The sequence below is a fragment of the Heterodontus francisci genome, chromosome 4 (genome assembly GCF_036365525.1).
Source record: "Heterodontus francisci isolate sHetFra1 chromosome 4, sHetFra1.hap1, whole genome shotgun sequence".
NCBI classification, from domain to species: Eukaryota; Metazoa; Chordata; class Chondrichthyes; order Heterodontiformes; family Heterodontidae; genus Heterodontus; species Heterodontus francisci.
The window spans coordinates 38,993,715-39,010,314 of NC_090374.1; the positions used below are offsets into that span (position 1 = coordinate 38,993,715).

General features: G+C 44.7%; 1 protein-coding gene across 1 annotated transcript in view; it reads left to right on the forward strand.

Annotated features, from left to right (window-relative positions):
- LOC137368641 (organic cation/carnitine transporter 2-like) overlaps nt 1-16,600 on the forward strand; it is a 161,010-nt gene that overhangs the window by 74,167 nt on the left and 70,243 nt on the right. Inside the window, exons 5-6 of the mRNA XM_068028781.1 lie at nt 15,816-15,938; nt 16,236-16,340. Coding sequence (XP_067884882.1) covers nt 15,816-15,938; nt 16,236-16,340 — 228 coding nt within the window. The remainder of the gene's footprint in view (nt 1-15,815; nt 15,939-16,235; nt 16,341-16,600) is intronic.

A 16,600-nucleotide genomic window follows, 5' to 3' on the forward strand; every position in this document is an offset into this window, starting at 1 on the left:
AAGTCTTGGAGAAACTTACTGGACTAAAAGCCAACAAACCCCCAGGACCTGATGGCCTACATTTAAGGGTTCTGAAAGAAGTCGCTGCGGATAATGGATGCACTGGCTGTGATTTTTCAAATATCCTTAGATTCTAGAAAGGTTCCAGTGGATTGGAAGTTAGCAAATGTAACTCCTCTATTCAAGAAAAGAAAGAAAGAGAAAAAAGGGAACTACAGGCCAGCTAGCCTGACATCAATTGTCAGGAAAATGAATTTAAGGAAGTCTTAACAATGAATTTAGAAAATCATAATATGATCAGATGGAGTCAACATGGCTTTACAAAAGGGAAATCATGTTGAACAAATTTAATTGAGTTTTCTGAGGATGTAACTAGTATGGTACGTAAAGGGGAGCCATTAGATGTAGTATACTTGGATTTCCAAAAGGCATTCGATGAGGTGCCACAGAAAAGGTTAGTGCACAAGTTAAGGGCTCATGGAGTTTTGGTAATATATTAGTATGGATGGAGAATTGGTTAATGGACTGCAAGCAGAGAGTAGGGATTAACAGGACATTTTCAAGTTGGCAGGGTGTGACTAATGGAGTGCTGCAAGGATTAATGCTGGGGCCTAAACTGTTTACAGTTTATACTAATGATTTAAGGGGGACAGATCAAGGGTAATGTATCCAAATTTGCTGACTACACAAAGATAGGTGGGAATTTAAGCTGTGAGAAGGACACAAAGAGGCTGCAAAAAGATATAGACAGGTTCAGTGAGTGGGCAACAAGATGGCAAATGGAGTATAATGTGGGGAAGTGTGAGGTTATTCACTTTGGTAGTCAGAATCGAAAAACAGAATAGTTTTTAAAAGGCATGAAACATCTAAATGTTGATGTTCTGAGAGACTTGATGTACTTGTATAGGGAACACAGAAGGTTCACATGCAAGTACAGCAAGCAATTAGGACAGCAAATGGCATTTTGGCCTTTATTGCAATTGGATTAGAGTATAAGAATAAGTAAACCTTGCTACAATTGCATAGGGCTTTGGTGAGACCACACCTGGAATAATGTGTGAAATCTTGGTCTCCATATCGAAGGAAGGATATATTTGCCTTGAATGCATTACAGTGAAGGTTCACAAGAATGTTTCCTGGAATAAGTAGATTGTCTTATGATGAAAGACTAAATAAATTGGATCTATATTCTCCAGAGTTTAGAAGAATGAGAGGTGATCTCATTGAAATAGGCAAGATTCTTGAAGGAGTTTGGCAGGGTAGACACTTAAAGGTTGTTTCGCCTGATTGGTGAATCCCTAAGGATAAGGGGCTGATCATTTAGGACTGAGATGAGGAGAAAGTTATTCACTCAGGGGATTGTGAGTCTTTGGAATTCTCTACCCCAGAGGGTTCTGGATGCTCCATCATTGATAATATTTAAGGCTGAGATAGACAGATTTTTGGTCTCTCAGGCAATCAAGGGATATGGCAAGTGGGTGGGAAAGTGGAATTGAAGCAAAAATCAGCCATGATCGTATTGAGCAGGCTCAAGGGGCCATGTGGTCTACACCTCCTATTTCTTATGTTCTTATGCCACATTTTCCATATAGTCACAACAGAATAGAAAACTGTTCTTTGAACATTTTCTATGGGAGCCATTCAGACTGAAAAATATGGTCCAAATGTTAAAGAATAATGATTTAAATATATTCTGACTCATTAGGATTTTACTTATTGCAGAATTACACTTTTTAAACCTATGCCAGCCCACTTTAACACTAATGGTTTTCAGTTTATTTCACTAAATGTTCCCACACTGAGAAGATTTATTCTGAAATATTATTGAGGGATTAAAGTGAAACAAAAATGCAGAACATACACCACCGTAAAGTGGTGGTATAGTGCCTCTGGGACCAAACAGCTTTTTAAAAAAAACCACTTGTTTAATTTTAGTAGGTTAAAATGCATTTTAGAAATTCAAAGTACAAGTGAAAGAAACCCTTATTTGATTGTTTTTATTTAATGAGGGGGGTTGTCACATACTATGCACACTGCCCTTTCATCGCTGGGACATTGATTTGAAAGTTCCTCTATGTTTTAAGAGCACAGAATGAAATGTTACACTGTGTACTGGATCATATTTTGAGATACAGTATAAGAAATATTACCACAGCAGAATACAGGAGAGTTGTCCTACATCACTCCACCATCAGTACCTTCTTTATCAATTGATCTCTTTGGTCCAAATGAAACTCCTACATCTCAATAACAGAATGTTCCTTCAGCTCAGTTTATTCTTTCACACCAAACACTTATTCCCTCTCAATGGTTTCCTTAACTCTCCATGAACTCCAAGTCCAGCCAAGACTTTAATACTGCTTCCAAATCTCAGATGATTCTTTTAACAACTGATATTCCTGAACAGGATACCGGTAAAAGCTTGCCACCTGATAGCCAATCCCTGTGTCCAAGCTTTCTCTCTCCCAAAACAATCTTCCTTGTCTCTCTGCTTCGATATTATTGAGGCTACTAAAATCGATGCTCTCCTAAACCTATCTCTCTTGTTCCTTCTGAGCTACTGTTATCTGCATCAAAATCAAGATATGTTTCATGTCCTACTTACCTACGGAGTACAGCTTGGGGCATGGAATGCAGCTTGAGGCACAGAGTGCATCTTGGGCACAGAGTGTGAAGCTGCGAATTTGGTGAGTGAGGGAGTTTGGTGAAGAGGGGAAGGTGGTGCTCCTAGCTTCTACCTATTTCAGCCTCCAGTAGTTAGTGAGTTTTCTTCCTTCGTCTCCAAGCGAGGAGAGTGCAACTTAACTTGTAAGCCAATTGGTCAGTGAGTATCCACTGGAAGGGACTATGTGGAAAAAGCTGCATAATAGAAACATGTAAAAGTTTTAAATAACCCTTAACTACCTACAGGAGAATAGGAGAAGGAGCTGATTGGTGAGTGAGGACCTGTAATTCTACATTCAACTAGCAACTAGTTTCAAAGTAAGGTTAAGGTATGGCAGAACATGGTATGGCCAAGTGGAATGTGTCTCCTGTGGTATGTGGGAAGTTAACACCTCTGCAGGAAATGTCACCAGCTGCAGAAACTTGAACTCCTGGTTTCGGAACTCAAGCAATGGCTGGAGTCACTGTGGTACATCGTAAGACTGAGAACTACTTGGATACCACGATTAAGGAGGTGGTCACACCACAGGTTAGAAGCTTGCAGGCGGAGAGAGAATGGGTAACCACCAGAAACTTTTGAAGGCCCAGGCAGGTAGTGAAGGAGCCCTCTGAGTCTCTCATTCATGAACCAGTTTTCCCTTCTGGATGCTGGTGTGGGCAATGGTTCCTCAGAGGTGTGTAGCAAGAGCCAAGTCCAGGGCACCAGGGGTGGCTCAGCTGCATGGGCACGAAGGAAGAAGAGTGGAAGAGAAATAGTGATAGGGAATTCGATAGTTAGCAGAACAGACAGGCATTTCTGCGGCTGTAGACGTGACTCCAGGATGGTGTGTTGCCTCCCTGGTGCCAGGGTCAAGGATGTCACAGAGCGGCTGCAGGACATTCTTGAGGGGGAGGGTATGAGCCAGAGATCATGGTTCACATTGGTACCAATAACACAGGTGAGAAGAGGGATGAGGTTATGAAAACATATTTTAGGGAGCTAGGTAAGGCATTAAAAAGCAGAGCCTCAGAGGTAGTAATCTCTGGATTACTACCAGTATCATGTGCGTGTGAGCGTAGAAATAGGGGCTTGGAGCTGATGAATGCGGAGCTGAAGAGATGGTGCAGGAGAAAGGGCTTTAGATTCCTGGGGCATTGGGACCAGTTCTGGGGACCTGTACAAGTGGACGGTTTGGGGGTCGGGAGAGGATTGGGACCGATATCCTTGCCGGGAGGTATGCTAATGCTGTCGGGCAGGGTTTAAACTGGATTGGCAGGAGGTTGAGAACCTCAGGATAGACTCAGATCAGGCAAAATCATAAATAGAAATGGAAGGCAGAAAATTATTGAGTGAGTCTGGAAGGCATAGGAAACAAAGGAAAGAAAATTTTAAAAAAAGAATTTGCCAGTGCTCAAGGGACTTCAATGCAAGGAATATAGCAAATAAAGCAGATGAGCTAAGGACACAGATATAAATCTGGCAGAATGATATCATAGCTATTACAGCAACATGACTTATCGAGGGACAGGAATGGCAGCTCAACGTTCCTGGTTACAGGGTTTTCAGACAAAATAGAGATGGGGATAAAAAGGGAGGAGTGGCAATTTTTGTTAGAAAATCAATTACAGCTGTGAGGAGGGATGATATGCTAGAAGGATCATCAATTGAGGCCATACGGATTGAGTTTAGGAGCAAAAAAAGGGGGCAGTCACACTACTGGGAGTGTACTATAGACCCTCAAACAGTCAGAGGGAGATAGAAGAGCAGATATTCAGACAGATTTCTGAGAAGTGCAAAAACAATAGGGCAGTAATAATAGGGGATTTTAACTACCCCAATATTAACTGGAATAGTTCCCTTTCAGACTTCACCTGATCTTACTGTAACAGGGTTTAATTTTAAACACACCGTGTTTTTAGCTCCCCCTTGGTGAATCCTTGTTTAACGCTTTCCAATCATAACGCAAAGAAACGAGCACAAACAGGCTTTCTTAGGTTTAAAGAAGAAAAGTTGAAATTTATTAAACTTAAACTAAAACTCTAATTCGCTTAACGCCTACAGATACATGATGAGCCCCATGCTAGCATGCAAACGCGGTACACACATGCAAATAGAGAGAGAAAAGAGCAGAAGAAAAATAAAGTAGAAAAGTTTGAGGCAATATCTGAAGAGTTGTTGTTGCGGTTCTTCGAGCTCACTGTAGAGTCCTTGATTGTAGGTAGATCTTGCTTTTTATTGGGGCTCAGTATTCTTCTTAAACCTTGTTCACTGTAGGAGACTTTTCTCTCTTGGAGTTCGTGTGTCTTCAGTGAATTCAGAGGCTTGTGAGAAAGAGTTGGGAACAGGCAGACAGGAGAGAGAGCTTCTCAGTCCAGGAGCAAGCAGCTTTTTGCCCAAACTATTTGGACTAATTCAAAAAACTCAGGTTGCCCAGCAGGTTAGTCTTGTGACTAGCTGGTTTGGCCATGTCCATTTGTGTATTCGGCCATCTTAGCAGTCAACCTGGAATTTGAGCTCCCCCACCTTCAATGTCTGATGATCAAAAGTCTACTGTGGGTTGAATGTCAAGGAATGGCTGCTTTGTCCTTCCAAACACTGTCTGTTAATATGCAAATGTATTTTCCATCCACGGTTGATCTGTTTAACAAGTCCTTTCTTAACTCCAGTAACCGCTTAAAATCAATATTTATGACAAAATTAATGTGCCTCATTTTTGGCAGATGGGCGCCTAGCATGACATTAGTTAGGCCACGACTTGAGTACTGTGTGCATTTCTGGTCACCTCATTGCAGAAAGGATGGAATTGCACAAGAGAGGGTACAAGAGGAGATTTACAAAGATGTTGCTGGGACTGAAAATGCAGCTATGAGGAAAGATTGGATAGGCTGGGGTTGTTCTCCTTGGAGCAGAAAAGGCTGTGGGGAGATCTGATTGAAATGTACAAAATTGTGAGGAGCATAGATAGAGTGGATGGAAAAGGCCTATTTACCTTAGCAGAAAGGTCAATGACGAGGGGGCATAGTTTTAAAGTGATTAGTAGAAAGATTAGAGGGGAGATGAGCAAAGATTTTTTCATCCAGAGGGTGGTTGGGGTCTGGAACTCACTGCCTGATAGGGTGGTACAGACAGAAAACTGCATCTCATTTAAAAGTTGCCTGGATGTGCACTTGAAGTGCTGTAACCTGTAGGGCTACGGACCAAATGCTGGAAGGTGGGAATAGACTGGATGGCTCGATTTTTTGGCCGGCACAGACATGATGGGCCAAATGCCCTCTTTCTATGCCGTAAAATTTCTATGATTAACTCATTCTATCCCACAATCTCAAAACTGTGGAACTCCATTTTACTGTTTTTCATTCTTCATACAATTCTTCATACATTGGTGTTGCCAGATCGTTACTTTCCTATTTACCTTAAATCAGTGTCCTTTAGTTCTTGACCCTTCCGCCAATGGGAAAAGTATCTCTCTATCTACTCTGTCCCGATCCCTCATGATTTTGAACGCATCTATCAAATCTCCTCTCAACCTTTTCTCTAAGGAGAACAACCCCAGCTTCTCCAATCTATCCGCTTAACTGAAGTTCCTCATCCCTGAAACCATTCCCATAAATTTCTTTCTGGTTAAGCAACTGTCAGCAGTGACATTTTTTCAAATCACCCAAATTACATGGGAAATTAAGTCTTTTTTTATTCAAAGGCAGCATTTATGGTCCATCCCTAGTTGCGATTAAGAAGGTGGTGGGGAGCCACCTTCTTAATAACTGAGTAACTTTCCAGGAAATTAGAGAGGGCAGTTAAGAGTCAACCATGTTACTGAAGGGTCTGGAGTCACATATAACTGGGTAAGGACAGAAGATTTCCTTCCCTAAAGGACATTAGTAAACCAAATTGGTTTTTACGACAATCTGGTCGTTTCATGGTTACCATTGCTGATATTAGCTTTATAATTCCAAATTTATTCAATGAACTGACTTTAAATTCCCAGCTGTTGTGGCAGAATTTGAACTCATGTCTCCAGATTATTAGTCCAGGCCTCTGGATTCCTAGTTCGATTAAATAACCACTGCGCTATTGTTCCTGGTAAAGGCTTTTAACATTGGTGCTCAGCCCATGAAACAAAGAACAAAGAACAGTACAGCACAGGAACAGGCCATTCGGCCCTCCAAGCCTGCGCCAATCTTGATGCCTGCCTAAACTAAAACCTTCTGCATTTCCAAGAACCGTATCCCTCTATTCCCATCCTATTCATGTATTTGTCAAGATGCCTCTTAAACGTCGCTATGGTACCTGCTTCCACCACCTCCCCCGGCAGCAAGTTCCAGGCACTCACCGCCCTCTGTGTAAAGAAATTGCCTCGTACATCCCCTCTAAACTTTGCCCTTCTCACCTTAAATCTATGTCCCCTAGTAACTGACTCTTCCACCCTGGGAAAAAGCTTCTGACTATCCACTCTGTCCATGCCATTCATAACTTTGTCATGTCACCCCTCCACCTCCGTCGTTCCAGTGAAAACAATCCGAGTTTATCCAAACTCTCCTCATAGCTAATCGCCTCCAGACCAGGCAACATCCTGGTAAACCTCTTCTGTACCCTCTCCAAAGCCTCCACGTCCTTCTGGTAGTGTGGCAACCAGAATTGCACGCAATATTCTAAGTGTGGCCTAACTAAAGTTCTGTACAGCTGCAGCATGACTTGCCAATTTTTATACTCTATGCCCCAACCGATGAAGGCAAGCATGCTGTATGCCTTCTTGACTACCTTATCCACATGAGTTGCCACTTTCAGTGACCTGTGGACCTGTACGCCCAGATCTCTCTGCCTGTCAATACTCCTCAGGGTTTTGCCATTCACTGTATACTTCCCACCAGCATTAGACCTTCCAAAATGCATTACCTCACATTTGTCCGGATTAAACTCCATCTGCCATTTCTCCGCCCAAGTCTCCAACCGATCTATATCCTGCTGTATCCTCTGACAATCCTCATCACTATCCGCAACTCCACCAACCTTTGTGTCGTCCGCAAACTTACTAATCAGACCAGCTACATTTTCCTCCAAATCATTTATATATGTTACAAACAGCAAAGGTCCCAGCACTGATCCCTGCGGAACACCACTTGTCACATCCCTCCATTCAGAAAAGCACCCTTCCACTGCTACCCTCTGTCTATGACAGAGCCAGTTCTGTATCCATCTTGCCAGCTCACCTCTGATCCCATGTGACTTCACCATTTGTACCAGTCTGCCATGAGGGACCTTGTCAAAGGCTTTACTGAAGTCCATATAGATAACATCCACTGCCCTTCCTTCATCAATCATCTTCGTCACTTCCTCAAAAAACTCAATCAAATTAGTGAGTCATGACCTCCCCTTCACAAAACCATGCTGCCTCTCGCTAATAAGTTCATTTGTTTCCAAATGGGAGTAAATCCTGTCCCAAAGAATCCTCTCTAATAATTTCCCTACCACTGACGTAAGGCTCACCGGCCTATAATTTCCTGGATTATCCTTGCTACCCTTCTTAAACAAAGGAACAACATTGGCTATTCTCCAGTCCTCTGGGACCTCACCTGTAGCCAATGAGGATGCAAAGATTTCTGTCAAGGCCCCAGCAATTTCTTCCCTTGCCTTCCTCAGTATTCTGCGGTAGATCCCATCAGGCCCTGGGGACTTATCTAGCTTAATGCTTTGCAAGGCACCCAACACCTCCTTCTTTTTGATATTGAGATGACTGAGACTATCTACACTCCCTTCCCTGGGCTCATCATCCACCAAGTCCTTCTCTTTGGTGAATACTGATGCAAAGTACTCATTTAGTACCTCGCCCATGTCCTCTGGCTCCACACATAGATTCCCTTCTCTGTCCTTGAATGGGCCAACCCTTTCCCTAGTTACCCTCTTGCTCTTTATATACGTATAAAAAGCCTTGGGACTTTCCTTAATCCTGTTTGCCAATGACCTTTCATGACCCCTTTTAGCCCTCCTGACTCCTTGCTTAAGTTCCTTCCTACTGTCTTTATATTCCTCAAGTGCTTCATCTGTTCCTAGCCTTCCAGCCCTAACGAATGCTTCCTTTTTCTTTTTGACGAGGCTCACAATATCCCGCGTTATCCAAGGTTCCCGAAACTTGCCAAACTTATCCTTCTTCCTCACAGGAACATGCCAGTCCTGGATTCTAATCAACTGACGTTTGAAAGACTCCCACATGTCAGATGTTGATTTACCCTCAAACAGCCGCCCCCAATCTAAATTCTTCAGTTCCTGCCTAATATTGTTATAATTAGCCTTCCCCCAATTTAGCACCTTCACCCAAGGACTACTCTTATCCTTATCCACAAGTACCTTAAAACTTATGGAATTATGATCACTGTTCCCGAAATGCTCCCCTACTGAAACTTCGACCACCTGGCTGGGCTCATTCCCGAATACCAGGTTCAGTACGGCCCCTTCCCTAGTTGGACTATCTACATACTGTTTCAAGAAGCCCTCCTGGATGCTCCTTACAAATTCTGCCCCATCCAAGCCCCTAGCACTAAGTGAGTCCCAGTCAATATAGGGGAAGTTAAAATCACCCAACACTACAACCCTGTTACCTTTGCATCTTTCCAAAATCTGTCTACATATCTGCTCCTCTACCTCCCGCTGGCTGTTGGGAGGCCTGTAGAAAACCCCCAACATCGTGACTGCACCCTTCCTATTCCTAAGCTCCACCCATATTGCCTCGCTGCACGACCCCTCCGAGGTGTCCTCCCGCAGTACAGCTGTGATATTCTCCTTAACAAGTAATGCAACTCCCCCACCCCTTTTACATTCCCCTCTATCCCGCCTGAAGCTTCTAAATCCTGGAACATTTAGCTGCCAATCCTGACCTTCCCTCAACCAAGTCTCTGTAATAGCAACAACATCATAGTTCCAAGTACTAATCCAAGCTCTAAGTTCATCTGCCTTACCTGTTATACTTCTCGCATTGAACAAATGCACTTCAGACCACCAGTCCCGCTGTGCTCTGCAACACCTCCCTGCCTGCTCTTCCTCTTAGTCTTACTGGCCTTATTTACTAGTTCCCTCTCATTTATTTCACTTGCTGTCCTACTGCTCTGGTTCCCACCCCCCTGCCACACTAGTTTAAACCCTCCCAAGTGACGCTAGCAAACCTCGCAGCCAGGATATTTGTGCCCCTCCAGTTTAGATGAAACCCGTCCTTCGTGTACAGGTCCCATCTGTCCCTGAAGAGATCCCAATGGTCCAGATATCTGAAACCCTCCCTTCTACACTGGCTGTTCAGCCACTGGTTTGGCTGCACTATCTTCCTATTTCTAGCCTCACTGGCACGTGGCACAGGGAGTAATCCCGAGATTACAACCCTGGAAGTCCTGTCTTTTAACTTTCTACCTAACTCCCTAAACTCCCCCTGCAGGACCTCGTCACTCTTCCTGCCTATGTCGTTGGTACCGATGTGTACCACAACCTCTGGCTGTTCACCCTCCCCCTTCAGAATGCCCTCTGTCCATTCAGAGACATCCTTGACCCTGGCACCAGGGAGGCAACATACCATCCTGGAGTCTCTTTCACGTCCACAGAAGCGCCTATCTGTGCCCCTGACTATAGAGTCCCTGATAACTATTGCTGTTCTGTGCATTGTCCCTCCCTGCTGAACAACAGTGCCAGCCATGGTGCCACTGCTCTGGCTGCTGCTGTTTTCCCCTGATAGGCCATCCCCCCCAACAGTATCCAAAACAGTATACTTGTTTGAGAGGGGGATAGCCACAGGGGATTCCTGCACTGACTGCCTGCCCCTTCTAGCAGTCACCCATCTATCTGCCTGCACCTTGGGTGTAACCACTTCTCTAAAACTCCTGTCTATGACGCTTTCCACCACCTGCATGCTCCTAAGTGCATCCAGTTGCCGCTCCAACCAATCCATGCAGTCTGTGAGGAGCTGCAACTGGGTACACTTCCTGCAGATGTAGTCGTCCGGAACACTGGAAGCGTCATGGACCTCCCACATCTCACAGGTGATGCACTTCACCCCTCTAACTGACATTTCTAGCACTAAATAAATTAATTTAACATAAATAAATACTTATTAAATCCTTACTAAATTGTTATAATTAACTATATGGTCCCTACTGCTAGATTCCTACTATAAATATTAAATGCTAACTAAATACAGTAATCTCCTCCCACTGGTTTAGTTACTCTACTTATTAATTAGTTAATTTGGGTTTTAATCAATTTTTATCAATGTTTTATTTTCAAATTCTGTAAAAATTCCCTACCAGCCAATCAGGTCACAGCTTTCCTGTGACGTCACTTTGTTTTTTTCACCAGAGGTAAGTTTTTTATACTTACCGGTCTGGAACTCCACCCTCCGAGTCTTCTCCCTGGATGCAGGCCACAAAACCCCGAGGTAAGTTTTTTATACTTACCGGTCCAGAACTCCGCCCTCCAAGTCTTCTCCCAGTCAGCTGTACTCTTTGGAAGAGCTCGGCTCCCCTCACTCTGAGGACAGGTAGGAAATAAAAGGAGCTCCTCACTCCCTCCTCACCGAACTACCTCAGTTACCAAACATCCACTATAGCACTCTAATGCAACCCATGTCAGCACTCTAGTGCAAACCAAGTCAGCACTGTAAGATGGCTCACTTTTACACTGACTGACTCTAGCCCCTGAAAACTGGTTTAAGTCAATTCTCTAATTAACAAGGTGCAGCTGCAAGCAGAGCCTGAGTGAACCCTGTTTAAAGCTGGTCTAAAACTTACTTTCTCCAACCCTAACAGCAACTGTTAAGTTAATCTGCTAAATAAAAGATAGATTAGATTTAAGATAAAATTAACCCTTAATTATCCTCAGTTACCAAACTTCCACTATAGCACTCTAATGCAACCCAAGTCAGCACTCCAGTGCAAAAAACCTTCTTTTGCCTTTTCTGTCGCATCTATGAAAGCAACGTAGAGGGGCATCTGTTGCTCACGGCATTTCTCCTGTAGCTGGTGAAGGGAAAACAGCATGTCAATGGTGGATCTCTCTGCTCAAAAGCCGCACTGTGCCTCAGGGTAGACACACTCAGCCAGCTTCTGGAGTCTGTTTAAAACGACTCAAGCAAAGACTTTCCCCACTATGCTGAGCAGGGAGATTTCCACGGTAGTTGTTGCAGTCACCGCAGTCACCCTTATTCTTATAGAGGGTGATGATATTGGCATTGCGCATGTCCTGTGGTACTGCTCCCTCGTGCCAGCACAGGCAAAGCATTTCATGGAGTGCTGAGAGTATAGCAGGCTTGGCACCCTTGATTATTTCGGGGGTAATGCTGTCCTTTCCAGGGGCTTTTCCACTGGCTAGAGAATCAATGGCATCACTGAGTTCCGATTTTGTTGGATGTTTGTGCAGCTCATCCATGCCTGGCAGAGACTGGGCTGCATTGAGGGCAGTATCAGTGACAACATTCTCCCTGGAAGTGCTCCACCCAGTGGTCCATTTGCTTGCGTTGGTCAGTAATTGTTTCCCCTGATTTAGTCTTGAGGGGGGCGATCTTCTTGATGGTTGGCCCAAAACCTCTCTTAATGCCATCATACGTTCCTCTGATGTTTCAGGTGTCGGAGGCCAGCTCATTCCATGACAATATGAAAGGCACAATTCAGCATAGCGGTGCCTCATCAGACCCCTTTCCTATCCTGAGTGGTGTGAAACAGGGCTGTGTTCTCACACCTACACTGTTTGGGATCTTCTTCTCCCTGCTGCTCTCACATGCGTTCAAGTCTTCAGAAGAAGGAATTTTCCTGCACACAAGATCAGATGGCAGGTTGTTCAACCTTGCCCGTCTTAGAGCGAAGACCAAAGTACGGAAGATCCTCATCAGGGAACTCCTCTTTGTTGACGATGCTGCATTAACATCCCACACAGAAGAGTGTCTGCAGAGACTCTCATCGACAGGATTGCGACTGCCTGCATTGAATTTCGCCGAACCATCAGCCTCAAGAAAACAAACATCATGGTACAGGACGTCAGAAATGCTCCATCCATCAATATCGGCGACCACGCTCTGGAAGTGGTTCAAGAGTTCACCTACCTAGGCTCAACTATCACTAGTAACCTGTCTCTCGATGCAGAAATCAACAAGCGCATGGGAAAGACGTCTGCTGCTATGTCCAGACTGGCCAAGAGGGTGTGGGAAAATGGCGCACTGACACAAACACAAAAGTCCGAGTGTATCAAGCTCTACAGCAGCGAGGACTGCACAACGTATGTCAGCCAAGAGCAACGTCTCAACTCATTCCATCTTTGCTGCCTCCGGAGAATCCTTGAGATCAGGTGGTATCTCCAACGCAGAAGTCCTCGAGGCGGCCAACATCCCCAGTACATACACCCTACTGAGCCAGCGACGCTTGAGATGGCTTGGTCATGTGAGCCACATGGAAGATGGCAAGATCCCCAAGGACACGTTGTACAGCGAGCTCGTCACTGGTATCAGACCCACCGGCCGTCCATGCGTCCACTTTAAAGGTGTCTGCAAATGTGACATGAAGTCCTGTGACATTGATCACAAGTCGTGGGAGTCAGTTGCCAGTGATCGCCAGAGCTGGCGGACAGCCATAAAGGCGGGGCTAAAGAGTGGCGAGTCGAAGAGACTTAGCAGTTGGCAGGACAAAAGACAGAAGTGCAAGGAGAGAGCCAACTGTGTAACAGTCCCGACAATTTTATCTGCAGCATCTGTGGAAGAGTCTGTCACTCTAGAATTGGCCTTTATAGCCACTCCAGGTGCTGCTTCACAAACCACTGACCACCTCCAGGCGCTTACCCATTGTCTCTCGAGACAAGGAGGCCAAAGAAGAAGAAGAAGAAGAAGAAGCATCTAGCAAGCCTGGATGCCCAAAGACCATGGCTGTTTGCAATTGAGTTGGGAATGATAAGAAATGGGCCATGTTTAACTACCTCATTACAGTGCTCCTGCCCATAAATAGATTCCATTGTCCTCCAGAAATGAAAATGGACAATTTGGCAGAATGGGTATCCAGTGTGAAGGCTCCATGCCTCATTTCCCACTGGTGCCCATCCGAATACTGCCCGAAGTTTGGATATAGGCAGATCGAGGATAATTGAGGTTAATACACTAAATATAGGCCTTGATATTCAACTAATCCCTGCTCTGGGAAATGTCCAGGTTGCGGAAAATTCAAATTTGGTGGGCTGGGTCATTTGTATCCAACCCATTGGATCCGTGGGTCTAAACCCATTCCCATGTCTCTGAATAGAGTTTCAAATTTTATCAACTCAGTCTTATTGGCGATCACGTTCATTTTTTACATAGGTGGAGATGGAAGTGCTGGGATGCACAGCCAGCATCCCATTATTCAGCACCTTAGCCTTTTTACATCAGGAAGGAACCCTTATTGGCATTTTAGTAATGGTCTTGTTTGAGTCTGAGTGAGACTGTCAGTTATAGAACTGGAGCAAAGTACTGTAGATGCTGTAAATCTGAAATGAAAACAGAAAATGCTGGAAATACTCAGCAAGTCTGGCAGCAGCTCTGGAGAGAGAAGCAGAGGCTAGAATTTTACATGGGGGCGGTGGCCCTGGCACTGGTTAAAATATTGGGGACCAGCCCACCTCCATTGAGCTTGGAAGCCAAGCAGCAATTTTGCATGGCCCAGGCCCTTAATTGACCTCGGCTGGGACCTCCTCCCCTCTGAGGCAGAAAGTCCCACCTCCAAGACCTGCCGGCCAATCAGAGGGCTGGCAGCTCTTCAGTCCGGCGGCTACCGGGAATGGTGGCCACTGCCAGGATTGCACCCAGCCAGAGGAGCAACATGGAAGTCGCCCTCGGAACAGGTAAGTGGGGATCTGGCCTTGCCAGGGGCAATCAGCTAGGCCCCAGTGAAGGGGGTGGGGAGTAGATCGAGCGGATGGGGGCAGGTGTTCCAGCAGGGGTGGTTTGTGCTGGTATTACTGGGTGGCATCCTCAGGTGCTGAAGTGCCCATCCGATGCTGGTATTATACCAGTGGCAGTAGGAGGAGGCCCTTAAGTGGCAATTAATTGGCCGCTTAAGGGCCTCAATTGGCCTGTGGTGGGTGGGCAATTTGCCACCCTCCCTGCTGCTGGTAAAAGAGTAGCTGGGTTGGGTAGGCAATGGGAATGGCACCCCCATCCCCGCCTCCCACTCGATTTTATGCCGCCCCACTGCCTCCCAACCTGATACCGGGGCGGTGTAAAATTCCAACCGGAGATAACACTGACAAAGGGTCATCAACCTAAAATGTTAACTCTGTTTCTCTCTGCAAATGCTGCCAGACTTGTTGTTGAGTATTTCCAACATCTTCTGGTTTTATTTTAGTTATAGTGCTGTGTTCTGGATGGTTTGGCAATGCCAGTTCAATAACAACTTGCATTTACATAGCACCTGTTAATGTAATAACATGTCGCAAGGTGTCTCAGCGGAACATTATCAAACAAAATTTGACACCGAGCCACATAAGGGACTATTAGAGCAAATGACGGAAGGCTTGGTCAAAAGAGGTAGGTTTTAAGGGCCATTTTAAAGGAAGAAAGAGAGGCAGAGGGATGGAGAGGTTTAGTGAGGGAACACCAGAGCTTAGGGCCTAAGCATCTGAAGACATGGCCACCAGTGGTGCAGTGATTAAAACTGGGAAGGCACAAGACGCAATTTGGTGCTGCCTACTAGGCCGTCCATGTCTCCGCTATAAAGACGTCTGCAAACGCGACATGAAATCCTGTGACATTGATCACAAGTCGTGGGAGTCAGTTGCCAGCGTTCGCCAGAGCTGGCGGGCAGCCATAAAGACGGGGCTAAAATGTGGCGAGTCGAAGAGACTTAGTAGTTGGCAGGAAAAAAGACAGAGGCGCAAGGGGAGAGCCAACTGTGCAACAGCCCCGACAAACAAATTTCTCTGCAGCACCTGTGGAAGAGCCTGTCACTCCAGAATTGGCCTTTATAGCCACTCCAGGCGCTGCTTCACAAACCACTGACCACCTCCAGGCGCGTATCCATTGTCTCTCGAGATAAGGAGGCCCAAAAGGACTAGGAAACAGGGTAAAACTGTCAAAAATCATTTTATTTGTAAACTTACAGCCAGATGAGTGGGTTTCAATCCAGTTCGCATAGGTGAAAGGACAGTTTTCTATCTCACCAAGTTGTTTTATTTTAAATTGTAGGTATATACCTGAATCACCTAGATGGTTGCTCACTCAAGGTCATATGGAACAAGCTGAAGCAATATTGAAAGATGCTGCTAGGAAAAATGGCATTACACATCATGGGGCAATATTTGATACCACAGGCAGTAATACGGTAACTAAGTGTTTTTTTGTTACTTTATTTTCTTTGTCACTGCCTTATGCCGAGCTTAAAATCCATTAGTTTTTTTCAATGTGCGAAGTAACTGTCACAAAACTTTTTTTTAATAATGAAGATAAGAAACTAAGGGTCATAGAACAAGTGCTAAAAAAGCTGGAAAGAGTAAAGGTGCGGATGAAACAAATCCAGAGGTGGCGATTAGGGTCCACCAAGCTTTTGTTGACACAGTTAGAATGTGAAAAATGTGCACACTTTGGTTGATTTGTTTTCTATTCTTTTTCTCTACAGGATTCTGTGAATAGTAATAAGCATACACACAATTATTTGGATCTGATTATCACTTCCAACATAAGGAACGTCACAGTACTTTCATTCTTTATGTGGTGAGTGGAGATTTCATTTGCAAAGAACTCCCATCAGAATTCATTCTTGAAGCTTGCGTGGTCTGAAAGAACAGTAAAAATGTTATTACTCCCCTTTGAATGAAGAATGCTTTTTTCTAACGAAAATGCATTCTCAGAAAATGTATGATTCCGTCATGCATCGCAAAAATTTCAATCGAAGGTGTCATAGAAGAGAGGCATTGTTGCTAGCAATTAAGGGCAAGGAGGTAGTGCAGGAAGGCCTGGAAAAGGATGGTGTA